At 45.1% G+C, this 20,257-nt stretch overlaps 1 protein-coding gene across 1 annotated transcript; it reads left to right on the top strand.

The window, feature by feature from the left end:
• Positions 1-1,234: 1,234 nt before the first annotated feature.
• On the top strand, positions 1,235-20,197 carry TFIP11 (tuftelin interacting protein 11). Its single transcript, XM_053589789.1, has 13 exons — positions 1,235-1,317; positions 3,898-4,115; positions 6,818-6,971; positions 7,576-7,732; positions 8,755-8,882; positions 10,825-10,977; positions 13,637-14,164; positions 14,289-14,395; positions 15,077-15,245; positions 16,412-16,655; positions 17,126-17,268; positions 17,726-17,891; positions 19,760-20,197. Exons 2-13 carry the CDS (start codon positions 3,907-3,909, stop codon positions 20,113-20,115), a joined length of 2,514 nt encoding a protein of 837 aa, XP_053445764.1. The 5' UTR covers positions 1,235-1,317; positions 3,898-3,906; the 3' UTR covers positions 20,116-20,197.
• The last annotated feature ends 60 nt before the right edge of the window (positions 20,198-20,257 follow it).

Below are 20,257 nucleotides of genomic sequence, written 5' to 3'. Positions count from 1 at the left end.
AAGCTCAAGAGTTTGAGGTTGCTGTGAGCTGTGACGCCAGGCACTCTATCCAGGGCGACAGCTTGAGACTCTGTCACAGAAAAAAAAAAAAAAAAAAAAAAAAAGAAGGCGGCGCCTGTGGCTCAAGGAGTAGGGCACTGGTCCCATATACCGGAGGTAGCGTGTTCAAACCCAGCCCCGGCCAAAAACCACAAAAAAAAAAAAAAAAAAAAAGAGAGAGAGAGAGAGAAAAGTCCTCACATAATCTGCATGTGACCCTTGGACCCTCCCTAGACTCTAGGAAGAGTCCGACAGGTGAGGGCTTCCCCGGCAGGGCCAGCTGTTTCGTTTGTTGTTTCCCCTGGGCCAACCACAGTGGAGGCACCCAGCACATTTTAATTACATCTGAGCAAGAGCGAGACCCTGTCTCTAAAAATTAGCCTGGCGTTGTGGTGGGCGCCTGTAGTCCCAGCTACTCTGGAGGTTGAGGCAAGAGAATCGCTTGAGCCCAAGAGTTTGAGGTTGCTGTGAGCTATCACGCCATGGCGCTCTACCAAGGGTGATAAAGTGAGACTCTGTCTCAAAAAAAGAAAAAAAAAATCAGTGTATGAATGAATTTATTTACCAACTCAAAGAGAAAGGAAATATTTCCTGGAGGAGAGTACCTGGGAGACTCAGGCAGCGGCTCTCAACCTGTGGCTCGCGACCCCTTTTAACTGTATTAAAGGGTCGCGGCATTAGGAAGGTTGAGAACCACTGCTAGAGGTTTCCTATTCATTCCTTTATTCACTCTCAAACTCCTGCATAAGGCAACTGTCCTTTGCTCACGATGGTGATTAAACTGAGATAGCCAAAGATACGGCAGACAGGGCGCGGAACTTCATTATTCCTATTCGAATACTGTGTCCCTGGACCCCTACTGTCTCACAGTATTTCTCATAGTTATCCTGAGAACTAGTCCTATATCGCCCTTTTACAGAATAAGAATCTCAAGACAGGCAAAAGTCTCCTTAAGCTCAAGTGGCTCAGCGACTTCCACACCCGTCATCTCGGGCTGGGAGTCGCAGCACCAAGCCGGAGCGGCAGGGAGGCGGGCACGGCGGTAAGATCACGCCCCGGCCATCTGGGCCCTTCCAGGCAGCCTCTCCTTTCTGGGATCTCAGCAGGCTGCTTAGAGCCAAACCCAGCGTTCCGCCGCTGCCATGGCAACTAATGAGGAACTGGCTGTAGCGAAACGTCATTTCCGGAGCGCCGGCTCCGGCGCGTCAGAGTTCCGGCCGCCGGGTGATATCTGCTGCGCGGAGTGTGAGGTTCGAATAACCTGGACACCTCGGCGAGGTGAGCGGGGCTGGGGAGTGGGAAGGAGACTGGAGAGTCAGCATCACTGGGCATAGGGGTGAGGGCTGGGAGAGGGCGGGTCGCGGCCAAGCTGGTGTGGGATTCTGTTTTGCAGACGGCCCTACCGAGGTGCGGACAGGGGCGGCATTGCTTCGGGGCACTGGGGGTCGGTGCTTGGGCTGAGTTAGGAACGTGAGCCTCCTTGGAGATGTTTAGACAGCAGCGTAGAGCCCTGGCTTGGAGATGTTTAGACAGCAGCGTAGAGCCCTGGCTTTAAGACTTCTGGGTTGCCGGCTGTGAAACCCAGGACAAGTTTCTTAACTTCTCTGCGTTCTTTTTTTTTTTTTTTTTTTGCAAGGGTTTCCGCCCTGTCTCCTGCAACTTAAAACTACGGGGCTCAAGCGATCTTCTTGCCCCATCTTCCCAAGTAGCTAGGACTACAGGCGTGCACCACCACTTACGTCGCTGATTTTTTCTTTCTTTTTCTTTTTTTCTTTTTGTAGAAACAGGGTCTCGTTCTTGCTTAGGCTGGTCTTGAATTCCTGAGTCAAATAATCTTCCCGCCTTGGCCTAGAGTGCTAGTACTCAAGGCGTGAGCCACGCACCTGGCCCCTTTTTCGTATCTGAAGCATGGAGACGTTAATAGTACCTCTCGCAAAAGTGTCTTAATGCTGACATTAGCTAATTGGCCTCAAGCACCCATTGTGTACCTAGTACCTACTGAAAACTTGATAATACATGAGTAATTCAGAGTTACTACCATGCCCTGTGTCCAAGAAGGTAGTGGTATTATATAATACCATGTACTGGGGACTCCCCACTTTCTGTGCACTCCTAGAAGAGTTTGGAACCAGCTGTACCAAACCAGTGCACCAGTGAGTAGAAAAAATAGGGAGAACTTTTCAGGCAGAGCTGACCAGAGTTGGACACTACCTGTGTAAGTAGTGAATTCTGCGTTCCCGAAGGTCACTTGCAGCAATGGTAGACAAGAATCACAATAGCTGTCACATATTGAAAATATTACTGTGTGGTGAGTGCACCATGCTTGGCACTTCATATGCATTTAATATGTAGGCCACTATGGACGTTTTGAGAGAGACTGTGTTATGGTCCGTTATTTGACTTTTAAGAAAGTCAGCAGCATCCATGTCAACAGCATCCATATACTCATACCTAGAGTATCTGGTAAAGTTTGAAATTGAATTTGGGCTGTGATTTTAGCATGCCTGATTTCACAATCACCTTGCTAGAGTCACCCTGTAGTTCAACAATAGTAATGATAATGAACCTAATCATGGGACTACAGTAGAAGCTGTTGTTTCTTTCTTTCTTTCTTTTTTATTTTTTTTTGAGACGGAGCCTCAAGCTGTCACCCTGGGTAGAGTGCCATGGCATCAAAGCTTACAACAACCTCCAACTCCTGGGCTCAAGCAATTCTCCTGCCTCTGCCTCTGCCTCCCAAGTAGCTGGGATTACAGGTGCCTGCTACAATGCCCGGCTAATTTTTTGGTTGCAACCGTCATTGTTGTTTGGTGGGCCTGGGCTGGATTCGAACCCGCCAGCTCAGGTGTATGTGGCTGGCGCCTTAGCCACTTGAGCCACAGGCACCGAGCCGAAGCTGTTGTTTCTTGGTAAGCTTATCATGAACTAATTGAATCCACCTTACAAGCAGGTTGGTACAGTAGTTAACCCCAATTTAAGAACAAGACAACTGGATCTCATCAAACAGCTTACCTAGAGGTGCATTCTGTATTTCATTGTATGGAGATCTAACTGTTAAGATCATGTTCATGCCAGGCACAGTGGCTCATGCCTATAATCCTAGCATGTGGGAGACCAAGGCTAGTGGATTGCCTGAGCTCTCTTCTCTAAAAATAGCCAGAGTTGTGGCATGTGCCTTTAGTCCCAGCTGCTTGGGAGGCTGAGACAAGAGAATCACTTGAGCCCAAGAGTTTGAGGTTGCTGTGAGCTATGACGCTACGGCCCTCTACTGAGGAAGACAAAGTGAGACTCTGTCTCAAAAAAAAAGAACATGTTAAGAAATACTATAGCTTTCTAGCTCATCAGAAGAGATTCATGTTTTGGGAGGGAAACAAGTTATAACAAGAATCTTTGAGTCTCATCAAGTAATGTATTTTCAAAAACATTCTAAAAAGTCATTTTCCTGGGATGATCAAGGGTCCAGATAGAACTCTTTCTTCAATAATAGAGAAAAATTGAAAAATCTAGAATCCAAGAAGATGACCACCCAATTTGAGGCATTAATTTATAGAGTAATCTACTTAGTTATTTTTGTGAGGTTTGTGTGTAAGTTTATGTTATTAGGTCAAGGAAATACATACTTTTAAGAATCATATAAACTTTTGGGAGTAGTTCTTTGTTCCCCTGTTTTAGTGCTGATCGTTTTTTTAAAAATACGTTTTTAAATAGCTGCTTTATCGAATAGTTACAATGATTTTAACAGACTATGAATTTGGAGGAAGCTCTCAAGTTAGCAAAGAATAGAGAGTCACATGGACACTTCCTGCTGCTGCCCTCAGTACTTATTACAGACTGTGCCCTTTTTGTTCCTTCTTTTAGTGACTGGCCATGTCACTGTCCCACTTGTACCGGGACGGGGAAGGCCGCATAGATGATGACGATGACGAGCGGGAAAACTTTGAGATCACTGACTGGGATCTCCAGAATGAGTTCAACCCCAACCGGCAGCGCCACTGGCAGACGAAGGAAGAAGCCACCTATGGGGTGTGGGCTGAGCGCGACTCAGATGAGGAGAGGCCTAGCTTTGGAGGCAAACGGTAATCTCTGGCACGGGGCTGCTTCCCCATGGTTAAGAGAAATGTGTGTGTGTGTCTGGGGGGAAGATGAAGAGGCAGTTGGGGGGATACCCTGACAAATGTACTTTTCTCTTAACCTTTTGAGTCTCTTAGCTATGGAATAAGCTAGGGAGGTCCTGTTTTCTCTTTGGGCTAGACTGTTTATTGAGCAGTTACTGTGTTAGGTCTTCTTGCCTGTCTAGAGCCCAGACCCTAGTGGATAGAGACAGGCATTACTCAATGACTAAACCAAACTTTGTAATTGTGACTTAGGCCATGAAGGAGAGCACATTTAGACTGTTTACCTCTTCTTAGAGGTCAGGGACAATTTCTCTAGAGAAGTGGCCCTTCAGGTCCACCAGCTGTCTGGTGGTCTAGTGGCTAGGATTCGGCGCTTTCACCGCCGCAGTCCGAGTTTGATACCCGGTCACGGAAGTTATTTGGGCGGCACCTGTGGCTCAGTCGGTAAGGCACCGGCCCCATATACTGAGGGTGGCGGGTTCAAACCCGGCCCCGGCTGAACTGCAACCAGAAAATAGCCGGGCGTTGTGGCGGGCGCCTGTGGTCCCAGCTACTCGGGAGGCTGAGGCAAGAGAATCACTTAAGCCCAGGAGTTGGAGGTTGCTGTGAGCTGTGTGAGGCCACGGCACTCTACCGAGGGCCATAAAGTGAGACTCTGTCTCTACAAAAAAAAAAAGAAGTGGCCCTTCAACTCAATATAAAAGTGGAAGATAACTAGGGTAGTAGGGTAGGCATGAGTATGCAGAGATCTTTGATGGGAGACAACAGGGATGTGAAAGGTTCTCCGGGCTGGAGCAGGGAGAGGGAGAGGGAGTATAGTTTGAAGAAGGTGTGTGGAGAGGGTATGATGTGAGGTGGTTATGTTTTGAGAAGACCTCAAAGAGAAGGGGGCAGAGTAGGTGTGCAGTGGAAAGCAGCTCTGTGAGGAAGCTGAGGCAGTGATCTATGCCGAGGTGGTGGAGGCCTGGGCTGGGTTGTGCAGGAGATGAGGTCTCAGGCTGAAAGAGTCTCCTTTTAGTGGAGATTCGTGTGCACTGGTTGCAACTCATTTGACCAGGGTGTGGCAGCTTTGGGTTTTTCTCTCAAATGTCCACACCTATGGCCTCCAGGCTCCCTAGCCCAGTGGTTCTCAACTTTCCTAATGCTGTGACCCTTTAATACAGTTCCTAATGTTGTGGGGACCCCCAATCATAAAATTATTTTTGTTACTACTTCCTAACTGTAATTTTGCTACTGTTATGAATTGTAAATATCTGATATGCAGGATGGTATTAGGCGACCCCTGTGAAAAGGTCGCTTGACCCCTATAGGGGTTGCGACCCACAGGTTGAGAAGTGCTGCTCTAGCCCATTGACACTGTTGTTTTTCAAAGGAGGCTGGAAGAAAGTGCAGGAATCTGTTCAGCTTTCTTAAGTACAAGCAAGTCTAAAAGCAGTTGACAAGTAGATCAGGGATTAATAACTGCATAAACATAAAACAGTAGTAACAGGTAATAAATATCTGTTGGCTGCTTACATGTTCTAGGAACTTCACAGGCCTGGTTTTATTTTCCCTATGAAAAGAGTGCCATTATTATTTCCCGCATTTTACAGATTAGAAAACTGAAGCTAGTGGTCACACATGTGGGCAGAGGCTGAGTTAGAATTGGAATTGAGACCTGACTCTAGAGTTTGGGTTATTAACTACTAAGTTAGGGTGAATCTTTACGAAAAAGTTCTCTGAATTCTGTTACTGCCATAGGGATGTTTAATTACTCCATTGGTCATTTTATAAATCATCACTTTGTTTGCAATATTTCTGGGTTCTTCATTGGAATTTTTTCTCTATATTCCTTTAACTACACATTACAAATATGTCAGCTTTATTTTATACAAAAGGAACTGAGGTTAATGAATTAATATAAGTGCCATTCTTCAGGCAGTCAGGGTATCAATATATTCCATTTTTAGTTTAGTTTTCATATTCAAATAAACTTAATGGATATGAGCTTTTTCTAAGTTTGATTAATATACATGGTAATTATTACATACTTTATATTCATATATAATATAATGGTTTTGTTTATTTATGATTTTTATCAAAATTTCTGCTCCTATTTTATTTATATACTTGAGTTTCCCAAACAAATGCCCTTTAAGATTAATTTTATCTTAAAACATTGGATTACTACATTGTAGTTTGAATTTATAATTAATTTTACATTGATGTAACTCTCCAGCCAGAGACTTGAATTGAACATATCAAGTAACAATGTTAAGCTTGATTATTAGAAGCCAAATCTGGGGCAATTTTGATATTTTTTCATATAAATAAATATGTTACTCCTTTAAAATAGATCCCATGAAGTCCATACTGTAAGGCAGGGGTCCTCAAACTATGGCCTGCAGGCCACATGAGGCGGTGTGATTGTATTTGTTCTCGTTTTGTTTTTTTACTTCAAAATAAGATATGTGCTGTGTGCATAGGAATTTGTTCAGTTTTTTTTTTTTTTAAAAAACTAGTCCGGCCCTCCAACTATAGTTTGGGGACAGTGAACTGGCCCCCTGTTTAAAAAGTTTGAGGACCCCTGCTCTAAGGACTTCTCTAGATAGCAGTTTCTACAAAGGCATGACTGCAGGAGAGAGTTCTTTACAAGCCCTGCGGGGCTCTGTGTCTGCCTGCAGGGCCCGCGACTACTCTGCACCAGTCAACTTCATCAGCGCAGGACTGAAGAAAGGGGCAGCAGAGGAGGCAGAGTTGGAAGATTCTGATGACGAAGAGAAACCTGTTAAGCAGGATGACTTCCCTAAGGATTTTGGACCAAAGAAGTTAAAAACGGTAGAGTCGTTATTACAGAATTGTGACTTTAGTAATATCCTTCAAAGGTCATTGTGGCCTAAGCATTTCCTAGCCAGGGAGAAGCCCAGTTGGAACCCAGTTATGTGGGTGTCTTCTGGTGGCAACAGGTTTCTGTGAGGTATATGTAGTGCAGGCTCTTTTCTTTCCTGACATGCATCACAGATTATATTTTTGGTTCATATGACACTTTTCTTTCTTTCTTTTTTTTTTTTTTTTTTGTAGAGACAGAGTCTCACTTTATGGCCCCCGGTAGAGTGCTGTGGCCTCACACAGCTCACAGCAACCTCCAACTCCTGGGCTTAAGCGATTCTCTTGCCTCAGCCTCCTGAGTAGCTGGGACTACAGGCACCCACCACAACGCCTGGCTGTTTTTTTGTTGCATTTTGGCTGGGGCTGGGTTTGAACCCGCCACCCTCGGCATATGGGGCTGGTGCCCTACTCAGTGAACCACAGGCGCCGCCCCATATGACACTTTTCATAGTGCTGTCCTATAACTGTGAGGGCATCTTTCCATTGGCCATGCTTTCTTCGGTTTTTGATTTTCTTTTTCCATTAACTAAACTTTGAGTTTTTATCTTTGCAGGGTGGGAATTTTAAGCCCAGTCAGAAGGGTTTTGCAGGAGGAACCAAGTCTTTCATGGACTTTGGCAGCTGGGAAAGACACACGAAAGGAATCGGACAGAAGCTACTTCAGAAGATGGGTTACGTCCCTGGACGGGGCCTCGGGAAGAATGCACAAGGTATTGCACACACACTGTTGTTGTCTTGCGCAGTGGCAGTGAGGCGGAGGGAAGGAGGGGTGCAGTGGGAGAGGTGGTTTTCTCTGCTTCTTCCCTTTTAAAAGTACTTGAACTCTGCAGCTCGATTTGCCAGCACCAGGCATCTGTGCTCCTAAGCTGCCTTGCTTTATCAAAACTGAAGTAAATGAAATATTTGTTTCAGAGGGAGGAAGTGTTAGGGTCTGAAACAGGCTGAGTGAAGATGGACATGTGGCCTGGAAGGAGAACAAGGGACAGTTTTTATGTGAGATTTCAACAGTACTAAATGGAAGGGGGGTGGTTATGGAAAATTTAAAGAGGTGGGAAATCTGCATTGAAATATTGTGGTCCTGTTTATAAACACTCGTATGAGAAAAGTGCGGCATTTATTTCTACAACTTAAACTTCCTGTTACTATTTTTGTAGAGACAGGGTTTAACTATGTTACCTAGCCCCTGGTTGCCAACTCCTGGGCTTATGCAGTCCTGCCTAGGCTTCCCAAAGTGCTGGGGTTACAGGTGTGAGCCACCATGCCCGGTCTTAAACTTGTTATAAAAAAGTTAAATATAGGCCATCTGAGCTACTAACTAAAACAGATGAGGAGACTCATGCAGTTTGCAGTTTCACTTCATTCAGAATTAATATATAATTACTGCATGACAAAGGCTTTCAGGTGAGTAAATTTTAGAATATAGTACGCCAGAGTTCTCAGTTATAAATGAATTATTCCCATCCACTAAAACAATCCAACTGGAAATGGAAATCTGTATTTAGGACATAACTTACTTAAGATCAGCAGACTATTCTGTAGTAGCATACATGCTCAGAAGTTTCAAATCACATAGGACTTGAACAGTGTTCCAAGGGCAGAGAGGCATTCATCTTCCTGAGTGGCATGTTATTTTGTGTAAGGAGCAGGGAAGTATGATTTCACTGAGTGGTTCATTCACATACATGAATTGGTGTCATCTGAAGTTCTTTTTATCTTTGCTGAAATTTGTCAGGTATCATTAACCCAATTGAAGCCAAACAGAGAAAAGGCAAAGGTGCTGTAGGGGCTTATGGTTCGGAGCGTACTTCTCAGTCCCTGCAAGACTTTCCTGTGGTTGACTCAGAAGAAGAAGCCGAAGAGGTAACCAGTGGGTGGGTGGTGTCCGGTGCCATTTTGGATAGCTGTCTGTTCATCCATTCCTTCAGTTTTCAGATGGTTATGCTCCGTACTGTGCAGGAGGTTGGGTGTGCTGTGATGAAAGGGGTTGGAGCCTGGTGGACAGAGACAGACACTAAACAGCAACTCCAGTGTGGATAGAAGACACGGCAGTAGGCGCTAAGAGGAGCTTAGATAGAAAATGAGGTTGGGGAAAGGGGTGTTGACCTACTTTTAATAAATACGGTGATCAGGGAAACACTTATATTGAGAGTTGGCAGAAGAGAAGGTGTTTAAGTGTAGGGTGAGCTGAGAAGCCAGAATACACTGAGGAGCTCAGAGCTTGATGGTTAAGGGACCATAAAGGAAGCAGAGAGTAGCACAGAGAGCAGAGAGCAGAAGGAAGTGCTTGCAGCGAGGAGGCCAGGCCACACCTTTAGGCCTTCATGTCCTTGTTTAGGTACTTGGTTTTCATCCCACGTGTGCCAGGGGGCCATCTGCTGGCACCATGTGTCTCTTTACACCAGTGATGGAAGGGGCCAGCTCTCTTGAAATAATACTTGTTTTTCCTTTGCATTTATGAGAGAGAAGCAGGCTGCTATAAAGAAACGTGTTGCTCTTCTTGTCATTGACCTCCTTTTAACAAAGAAGGAAATATTTGAAAACATGGGATTGATCACTCTGAGTCGGATTCTTAGATTTAAAAGCCAGCAGGTTCCAGGCACAGAACAGAAATTGAGTATGAGCCAGGTGTAAGACAATGGGAGTGATGGGGACAGAGGTGCAGGGGTGAGGATGAGGCCCCTCTTGAGAGGAATCTCTGTTTATTCAGCTCTAGGCAATTGTTGCCTAAGAGAATGTGGACTCCGTATTGCCCAATCTTATGATTTTCGCAGAGTAGCCAGAAGTCTAGATGCTATTTGAGAGAAAAGTTTCAAGTTTTAGCCAGTGTGAGAAAAACAAAACCACCACCACCAAACCAGCTTCTGTGGGCTGGACCCTGTCTACTATCCGGAGACTGACAGTTTTCTTCCTTCACTTTAGAACAGTGGTTCTCAACCTTCCTAAGGCTGCAATCCTTTAATACAGTTTCTCATGTTGTAGCAACCCCCAACCATAAAATTATTTTTGTTGCTACTTCATAACTTTAATTTTGCTACAGTTATGAATTCTAATGTAAATATCTGATACACAGGATGTATTTTCATTATTACAAAAGGGTCGCGACCCACAGGTAGAGAACCGCTGCTTTAGAATGTAAAGGTATGTCTAACATTTTTTTTTCTGCAGCACATCGGAGGAAGAGTTGTCTTGGGCCACATGTTAAATGTAAAAATGCTAATGAAAGCTGTTGAGCAAAAAAAGAAAAAATGGCCTGTGTATAATTTTCACAATATCTAACATCACAGATAAGCAAAACATGCTGGTTGCAGGTTGGGCACCTCTGCTAGATCCTTCTGCAAAAGAGTTTTGTAGACTGTTATTGTCAAAGATATCATTACCTTCTGACTTAGGCCCTGTTTATTCGTCTTTATTTGTATTTAGCCCAAGCTTTGCTGTACTTAAAAAAAAAAAAATCCTTTACATTATATTTCTAAGTTTTATGTGAGGTAAATTTCAAACTAGTATGGTACCTGCCCATAGCAGATGTTCAGAAAATGTCGCCTTTGTCTTTATTTTTATTTCTCCCTCTAGTCTGGTGCACCTGCCTTATGAACCTCATTATTTGTAAGAGTGTGAGTGTGTGTCAAGGTCTATCATTAGATAGACCATCATTAAATGGTTTCAGTGTCACATAGGTGCGGTCCTTCACTTATAACTTCTACAAAATCTAAGACACAGGCTGGTGAATGTTAGTGGTCTCAAGGGCCCCACCTACTGCAAAAAGGGGTTCTTCCTTGTAACTGATTTTATCCCCCTGGTTTAGGAGTTTCAGAAGGAGCTGAGCCAGTGGAGGAAAGACCCAAGTGGAAGCAAGAAGAAGCCCAAATACTCTTACAAAACGGTGGAAGAGTTGAAAGCCAAGGGCAGGATCAGCAAGAAGCTCACCACTCCCCAGAAGGAGATTTCTCAGGTCAAGGTATGAGGGCCCTTGGATGTCTGGTCCCAGGACATGTTAGAAAGCACACAGAAATAATCCCGTACCTCAGGGTTAGTCACTGAACTTTTTCTAAGGTTCTTTGGGTCCTCTATCTAGCCTTTATTTTTCTTGATATCCTGCTTTTCTCACTGGATGGTAGCATGTTCCCACTCATTACACTATGTATTTAGTAACAGTTATTAAGTTCCTACTTTGTGCTAGGCACTCTTCATGGCCTAAACCAAATGTTCCCATCTTTCTCAAATTTGCAGTCAGTGAATTAACATTTCTGTTATTAAAAACTCAATGTGAATACTGTTTTTAATGAGTGCATAATTCCTACCTCTATTATTACATCTTTAACTTTTTCCTGGTTTGATTAGGGTTTATTTATTTTTTTTTTTTATTGAGACAGAGTCATACTTGTCACCCTTAGTAGAGTGCTGTAGCAGTACAGCTCACAGCAACCTCAGCCTCCTGGGCTCAAGTAATTCTCTTGCCTCAGCCTTCCGAGTAGCTGGGACTACAGGCGACTACCACAATGTCCTGCTATTTTTTTTAGAGAAGGGGTCTTGTTCTTGCTTGGGCTGTGCCCTCGAACCTGTGAGCTCAGGCAATCCACCTCTCAGAGTGCTAGGATTACAGGCATGAGCTACCTCCCAGCCTTTGGTTTTTTTTTTTTTTTGAGGAGTCTGCCTCAGCCACCCTGGGTAGAGTGCTATGGTGTCATCATAGTTCACAGCAACCTCTAACTCCTGGGCTTAGGCAACCTATTGCCTCAGCTGCCTGAGTAGCTGGGACTATAGGCACCCCCCACAACGCCCAGCTGTCTTTTTCTACTTTTAGTAGAGACAGGATCTCACTTTTGCTCTAGCTGCTCTTGAACTCCTGAGCTCAAGCAATCCACCTGCCTTGGCCTCCCAGGGTGCTGGGATTACGATTTGGGGTTTTGACAAGTTAGTTTGTATATAAAACTTTGCCTTTGTTTCAGATATTTTTTAGATAGATTCCTAGAAGAATAATCACTAGATTACAGAATACAATCTAGCATTTACATTCCGGGAGGTTGTACTAACTATGACCAGAAGGGCAGGAGAGATTTCCCAGGGTACCTTTGCCAGCATTGAGTATTTTCTTTTTCTTTTAAGATAGATTAAATTTTCCACCACTGTTATGTGCATGTAGAGTATTAGGTTTTCTATTACTTTCCCAAATAGCCAAAGAATATGATCAATGGTTGCCTTGTGTAGATTGGTATAGGATATGTAGTGTATCATAGAATTCAAAGGCTTACACGGGTGCCCAAGTGTCATTGTTTTGTATATCATGGGGGACCTGAAAGAAATGTGAGTCAGTACATGTTGACTGACACTTCTCTCAGTGTTTTTTCCCTCCGTGGTTCTATGGATTAATCACACTCTTATTTAAAGTGATGACAAATAATTTCTGTTTAAGAACAGTCCATATTCAGATTTCCTCAGTTTTCCAAAAACATTGGAATTAGCTCATTCCTGGGTTGCTTTTGTCCTATAACTTTTTTTTTTGTTGAGACAGAGTCTCATTTTGTCACCCTTGGTAGAGTGCTATGGCGTCATAGCTCACAGCAACCTCGAACTCTTGGGCTCAAGTGATTCTCTTGCCTCAGCCTCCCAAGTATCTGGAACTAAAGGCGCCTGCCACAATGCCGGCTATTTTTAGAGATACAGGGTCTCTATGTGGCTCAGACTGGTCTTGAACCTGTGAGCTCAGGCAGTCCACCTGCCTCAGCCTTCCGGAGTGCTAGGATAATAGGCATGAGCCACTTCGCCCGGCCTCCAATAACTTTTTTGTATGTCTTTTGTTTTTAAGTGGGAAAAAAAGCCAAACTTTTTATTATTGCAATAGTGGTATGTGGTACATTTTAGAAAATTAGTAAATATAGAAAGGCAAGAGTATAAAAAATAGTATTTTCCATCCTAATTTTAACACTCTTATGTACATCCTAAATCCTTCTCTGTTTATATGCATTTTTTTAGCAAATTGTGAGATATTTTGATAGTAGATGTTGTTTTATTACCTGATTTGATCTGTATAGCTTCTACTTTTTTTTTGGAGACAGAATTTAACTAAGTTACCCAGGCTAGAGTGCTGTGGTATCAACCTAGCTCACAGTAACCTCCAATTTCTGGGTTCAAGTGTCCTCCTGAGTAGCTGGGACTGTAGGCACCTACCCCAAGGCCTGGCTGATTTTTCTGTTTTCAGTAGAGACGAGGTCTCTCTCCTGAGCTCAACAGATCCTCCCACCTTGGCCTCCAGATGAGTATGTGGACGCAGCCTCAGCCTCTACTTTTCAATTAAAGTAAACTTCCATCTCCACTAATATTCAGTTAGTGAAATTTCTTTCGTGTAAGTCTTCTTCATCTGGGTTGCTCAAAGGGATCCTGTCTAGAAAACTTGCTGCATCTGATTGCTTTGTCCCTGGCATCTCTTCTGAGCTAGTACAGAGGAGACTAGCTCACTAGTCTTCCACCTTGGGAAACACTGCTCTTCTCCAGCTCTGTGGAACAATGTGGTTTTTATACACTTCCACTAGCATTGTGCCTTCCCCAGGCTTAGCCGAATGTTTAGTGTTAAGCAATGTAAGTGTTAACTTCCATACCCCTCTTCTGGGCTCTCCAAGGTCATAGACATGACAGGCCGGGAGCAGAAGGTCTACTACAGCTACAGTCAGATCAGCCACAAGCACAACGTTCCTGATGATGGGCTGCCGTTGCAGTCCCAGCAGCCACCACAGCCTGGCAAAGAGGCCAAGGCCCCCGGCTTCGCACTGCCTGAGCTGGAGCACAATCTGCAGCTGCTCATTGACCTTACAGAACAGGAGATCATCCAGAACGACCGGCAGCTGCAGTATGAGCGGGACATGGTGGTCAACCTCTCCCATGAGCTGGAAAAGATGTCTGAGGTCCTGGAGCATGAGGAGCGGGTCATCTCCAATCTCAGCAAGGTCCTGGAGATGGTGGAGGAGTGCGAGCGGCGGATGCAGCCCAATTGCAGCAACCCCCTCTCCTTGGACGAGTGCGCCCGCATCTTTGAAACCCTCCAGGACAAGTATTATGAGGAGTACCGGATGTCAGACCGCGTGGACCTTGCTGTGGCCATTGTCTATCCCCTCATGAAGGAGTACTTCAAGGAGTGGGATCCCCTCAAAGTGAGTTGTTGGGAAAATCAACCTCCATGCCTATCAGTTGGGCATGCCTTTATTTGATGAGATGTGCAGAGGGCAGGAGGGCGGGGTGGCTTCCTGCCCTCAGCTGCTCTGTGTTTCTGCTCAGGACTGCACCTATGGCACCCAGATCATCTCCAAGTGGAAAAGCCTCCTGGAGAACGACCAGCTCTTGTCCCATGGCGGGCAGGACCTCTCAGCAGACGCCTTTCACAGGTATTGCTGATTGGGGTCTGCATTCCTGCTGCTGTCTCCTAGTGACTGGGAAGGATTTCTAAAGGCTGGGAAAAGTGGCAGTACTGCCCTTCATTAACCTGGTCCACGTTGTCACTGCTCTAGGGATTCAGAGCGATTGATTCATTAGTCCATCTGAAACTTGTCAAGTGTCTGTTGAGTGTCATGCATGTGCTAGAGCGGGGCTCACCCTGGGTGTAGAGCAGACAGCCTATCAGTACAGTGGAAAGGGCAGATAGTAAATAAGGAAGTGAACAAATAAAATAGGGTGCACACTGGGTACAGTGAGAGAGAACAAGCGTGTGTATCTACATGGTGGGGGTGTTGGACAGAGGCCTGTCAAAGGAGGTGACATTTAAGCTGTGACCCACAGGGTAAGAAGCATTACCTGTGTAGAGGTGGGAAAACGCATGATAATTGGAAAGAGGCCCCTGTGGTCCTGAAGTATCTCTGCAAGGCAGGCACCGCTGAGGAGGACAAGAGGATAGCCGCGAGAGCAAGGAAGAGGCAGGCTCAGCTCTGGCCTGCAGGGAGACTGGCCTGATGGGTTTCCATGGTTGGATTTCCATGCTGTTGGATTTTTCTTATTCTAGAGAGATGTTGGTGGTATATTTTGAAACTCATCAGTGCAATTAACCAACCTAGCCTCACCTTTTTCCATAGGTTGATATGGGAAGTCTGGATGCCTTTTGTTCGAAATATTATCACCCAGTGGCAGCCAAGAAACTGTGACCCAATGGTGGACTTTCTGGATAGCTGGGTTCACATTATTCCTGTGTGGATTTTAGATAACATACTGGACCAACTCATCTTCCCCAAGCTGCAGAAGGAGGTAGGGTGAGAGTCATGGGAAACAGCTGTCATTACTATGTCGTGCTGTTAAAAATGCCTGCAACTGGGTTTCTCAGCACAACTATTGTTCTATAGTGTTAATTCAGCCTTTTTCTCAGCAGTTTTCCCCTCATATCTCCTGCGAGATGTCATTTTCTTGATTTTCTTTAATAAAATTAGAATGGTACTGTTCCTGAGAGGTAATATAGAATTCAAGGGGTATGTTTGTTTGGATCAGGTGTTGTTTGGGGAAAATGGAATGTAAAATGCCTACAAGGCACCTTGGCTGCCCCTTAGTTCCCAGCCCTTCCTTCCATAACACGGAGACTGTCCTCCATGAAATGTATGTGCAAAGGACTGTGGACCATGGTCAAGGGTGCACAAGGCCTTCTGTGAGCACAGTTCTTGCCTTAAACAGTGTTTCCTCAACCTTTTAGGCACCAGGGAATGGTTTCATTAAAGAATTTTTCCACGGATTGCGGTGGCGGGGGGCACAGTTTGGGATGATTCAAATGCATTACATTTATTGTGCACTTTCTTTTTATTATTATTACGTTATGTATAATAAAATCATTATACAACTCACCATAATGCAGAATCAGTGGGAGCCCTGGGCTTGTTTTCCTGCAACTAGCGGGGGGTGGGGAGTGGGGGTGATGAGAGACAGTGACACCCATAGCATGCTGCTATAAAGCCTGTCACTAGATAAAGCTCAACTGTCACTTGCCACTCATTGATGGGATTTTGATGAGTCTGCAAGCAGTTGATTTATTATAGTCTCTGCTAATGATAATCTGCAGCCTCTTCCCAGTGACTCAGCCCCACCTCAGTTCATGAGGCATGCGGTGCATACAACCTAGATCTATCACATGCACAGTTTATAGCAGGAGTCACACTCCTATGAGAACCTAATGTTGCCACTTATCTGACAAGAGCAGAGCTCAGGCTGTGAAGCATACGACGGGGAGCAACTGTAAATACAAGTGAAGGAATGTTTTGCTTGCTGGCTGGCAGCTCACCTCCTGCTGTGATGCCTGGTTCCTAATAGGCCAGGGACCAGTACCTGTCCTTGGCCTGGGAGGGTTGAGGACAACAGCCTTTAACCATGCAGGGTTGTTATGTGACCACCTCACCCATTGCATGAGTTCTTTTCTCCCCACTCTGCAGGTGGAAAACTGGAACCCGCTGACAGACACTGTACCCATCCACTCTTGGATCCACCCATGGCTGCCCCTCATGCAGGCACGGCTGGAGCCACTTTATTCCCCCATCCGCAGCAAGCTCTCCAGTGCCTTGCAGAAGTGGCACCCCAGTGATTCTTCTGCCAAGCTCATCCTCCAGCCGTGGAAAGATGTTTTCACCCCTGGCTCCTGGGAAGCATTCATGGTCAAGAACATAGTGCCCAAGCTGGGTAAGGAAATGGGGAAAATGCATTCCAAGTCCAGCACTTTTGTTCCTCCGTTTCTGTGGCTAGCAGTAATGATTTAAAACATGGCCACCAAGTTCATGAAAATATTAGGTAAACAGTATTGCTTCCTATAACAAAGGTGCCATTTTGTGCGGAGGCTGAATGTGAACATAACTTGGGTCCTTTCTGTTGTTTATAATAGTGACTAACAGTACACAGTGACAGATTTGGACTCATTGTGCTTTAATGGTTTTTCTGATTGGTGCAGTTTTGGCTTCTGGACAGCTATTGGAAGTCTGTAATTTTTGTGGTATTTTATTAGGAACTTATTTCTGGGTCATAGGATGGTGTATCAGGAGCTTAAACTTGATCTTTAAAAGCAGATCAAAGACTGACATTGCCTGGTGACAGTTTGCTCTTTGTACTTCTGCATCTTTGCTAAAGCTGAACCTCAGACTAGGCTTCTCTTTTAGGGATGTGTCTTGGCGAGCTAGTCATTAACCCCCATCAACAGCACATGGATGCGTTTTATTGGGTGATCGACTGGGAAGGGATGATCTCTGTGTCTAGCCTGGTGGGACTTCTTGAAAAGCACTTCTTCCCCAAGTGGCTTCAGGTACACTTTGTTTTTTGTGGGGGATGAATTGGGACCAGGGGATTCTCTTTACTTTCTGCTAAGCCCTGATCACAAGTCCAGTTACATAATGCAAAATAAATTACATGGTAGGGCAGGAATGAATTAAGTAATCGTAATGGTGGCCACCATACAGTGACAGTTCGTCACATACTTGATGCTGCCTAAGCACTTCACTTGCATTACCCTGGCTCCTCAAAGCTACCCTACATGTAGGTACTTTGGTATCCCTATTAAACAGACATGGCGGCTGAGGCTCAGAGTGTTTACATGCCAGGACACTTAGCTACCAAGCTGATTCCAAAATCTCTTAAAAGTGTCAGATTATTTAGCCCCTCTGAATCCCTGTAAAAGGACTGAACAAAACAAATCATCCCTTTGGAACTTGTGCTCCCATATGTTGCCACTGTGGATACAATTTTTTTTCTTTTTTTGGCAGGTGCTATGTTCCTGGCTTAGTAACAGCCCAAATTATGAGGAGATCACGAAGTGGTACCTGGGTTGGAAATCCATGTTCTCAGACCAAGTGTTGGCACATCCATCCATCAAGGACAAATTTAATGAAGCACTTGATATCATGAACAGGGCGGTATCCTCCAATGTTGGTGAGTGAAGATTCCCATTTTTGATGTTCTGACCCTGATTTCCAGGTTTTTTTGAGACAGAGCCTCAAGCTGCTGCCCTGGGTAGAGTGCTGTGACATCACAGCTCACAGCAACCTCCAACTCCTGGGCTCAAGTGATTCTCCTGCCTCCGCCTCCCAAGTAGCTGGGACTACAGGTGCCTGCCACAACGCCCAGCTATTTTTTGGTCGCAGCCATTGTTGTTTGGCGGGCCTGGGCTAGATTCGAAACCACCAGCTCAGATGTATGGGGCTAGCGCCATAACCGCTTCAGCCACAGGCGCTGAGTCGATTTTCAAGTTTTTACACATATGACAGTTTTCAGGGACCCAGAGAGTGCCTAAGCCGTAGTCCACTCTTAGCACCTACAGAGGCCGAATCTAACCCTCCTGACTCATTTAAATGGTCAATTGGCACCCATTGTCCAGGCATGCCACGAGTGAGAGGAGCATCATCCCTTGAATAGAGCTGTCTGCAGCTAGATTCAAACAACATTGGTCTGACCCCAGGCTCCACCTTCCTAACCACTATGCTCTATGGCTTTTTAAGGAGCCTTGGGTGTACTTCCTATTCAAGTACACATCTAAAAGTGTGGAGTCCGGTGGACAGGTAATATCAAGTAATTGTTGAACCTCTCTTAGCTACATTTTATTTATAAAATAGTAATAACTAATTCATAGGTTACAAGAGGGATTAAATGAGTTAACGTTTGTGTACAGCACTCAGTAGGGGATGTCTTTGTTATGTCAAAAGTTCACTGTTAATATCTACTCCCAAGTTCTAGGTAAGTCATTCTGCTTAGATCATGAGTAAATGAGTATATCACCAAGTCCTGTGTCACACAGGGTCATGGCCAGTGTTGCTCACCACCTGGTCTAACCATGTTGTTTACAGATGAGCTCAGTGAGGCCAAGAGCTTGCTCAGGGTCACACAGCTGAGGAGTGGCAGTGGGACTGGAATTTTGTATTTCCTGGTCTTTAATTCTTTCTAGTTAGCCTATTACACGAAAAACAGAAAATTTATAGATTTATAAACGGAGGCTATCACAATAAGTCCAAGTTGCACCTGACGTAGAACTCGCACTTACGAGGGGAAGCTACAAGTAATATAGGTACCTATCTGTTCCACTGACATGCAGATTAAACTCAAGAAAAAACCTAAACAACCTGTCCTGTTTGTAACTTGGGGACTGCTTATCTACTTATCCAGGTCCTTCAAGGGCCATCTCCACTTTCGTATTTTCTAGAAACTCTTCCTTAGGCACCTGGCCTCGTGTTCCCAGAACTGTCCCCTGTGTATGCCCCTCAGTTAGCAGTTTGCATTTTTGGTCCTGTATTATCCTATAGACATCTACGTTTTAGCTCCCCTAATAGGGGGCCTGTACGGGTAAGTTAAAATATAACCACTATTCCTCAGTGAGGGGTGATTTGGAGGCAATAAAAAGGGAAAAATGACCAGTGAGGGCCATGTGTCTTCCAAGTTCCTAGGGCTGCCTCTCCGGCAGTGCGGAGTGGCAACCAGAGCAAGAAGAGAACAGAACAGTGAGTGGCTAACGATGGTCAAGGTTTCTAGCTCTGAAAGGACGAATCCCTTGCAGGTATTTCATTTTATGTTGAATATTTAATAATCTCTCTGGTACCAGATATTAGCCACAAGTCATCAGACCAATTTGTCATGAAATATTGGCCGTTTATCTAAACGTCCTCCAAAGTTGTGTCCGTGAGGCAGAGCTGTCCTTCAGTGTGAGTCATGGGCCATTCAGGCATGCCCAGACCTGGGCCAAGGCACGCCGTCATCTTCCATACCTCTGGGCACATCTGTCCTCACTGCCTTGCCCCCTTTTCTCTCAGGTGCCTACATGCAGCCAGGAGCTCGGGAGAACATTGCCTATCTCACCCACACGGAGCGCAGAAAGGACTTTCAGTATGAGGCCATGCAGGAGCGACGGGAGGCTGAGAACATGGCCCAGAGGGGCATTGGTGTGGCCGCCAGCTCTGTGCCCATGAACTTTAAGGACCTCATTGAGACCAAGGCTGAGGAGCACAACATCGTCTTCATGCCTGTCATCGGGAAGCGGCATGAAGGGAAGCAGCTGTACACCTTTGGCCGCATTGTGATCTACATTGACCGAGGAGTGGTATTTGTCCAGGGTGAGAAGACCTGGGTGCCCACCTCCCTGCAGAGCCTGATCGACATGGCCAAGTAGACTGTGGGAGATCGAAGTGGGCCAGAGACTTGCACCTGAGAGGGACACGCTATGAATAAATCAGAGTATTTTAAATCATCTTGGGAAGGCTAACTTCTCTATTTGGGAGATGCATCACATTCAGGCCAGGTCACCAGGGAAG

Source organism: Nycticebus coucang, chromosome 4, assembly GCF_027406575.1.
Source record: "Nycticebus coucang isolate mNycCou1 chromosome 4, mNycCou1.pri, whole genome shotgun sequence".
NCBI classification, from domain to species: Eukaryota; Metazoa; Chordata; class Mammalia; order Primates; family Lorisidae; genus Nycticebus; species Nycticebus coucang.
This window is presented reverse-complemented; position numbering and strand designations above follow the sequence as displayed.

What these genes read in the sequence shown, in the direction of transcription:
- TFIP11 (XM_053589789.1), top strand. Translation starts at nt 3,907, where the DNA reads ATGTCACTGTCCCACTTGTACCGGGACGGGGAAGGCCGCATAGATGAT. An exon ending in CCTAGCTTTGGAGGCAAACG is followed by an intron (nt 4,116 to 6,817) that starts GTAATCTCTGGC and finishes GTCTGCCTGCAG; the next exon opens with GGCCCGCGACTACTCTGCAC. An exon ending in TCCCCAAGCTGCAGAAGGAG is followed by an intron (nt 15,246 to 16,411) that starts GTAGGGTGAGAG and finishes CCCACTCTGCAG; the next exon opens with GTGGAAAACTGGAACCCGCT.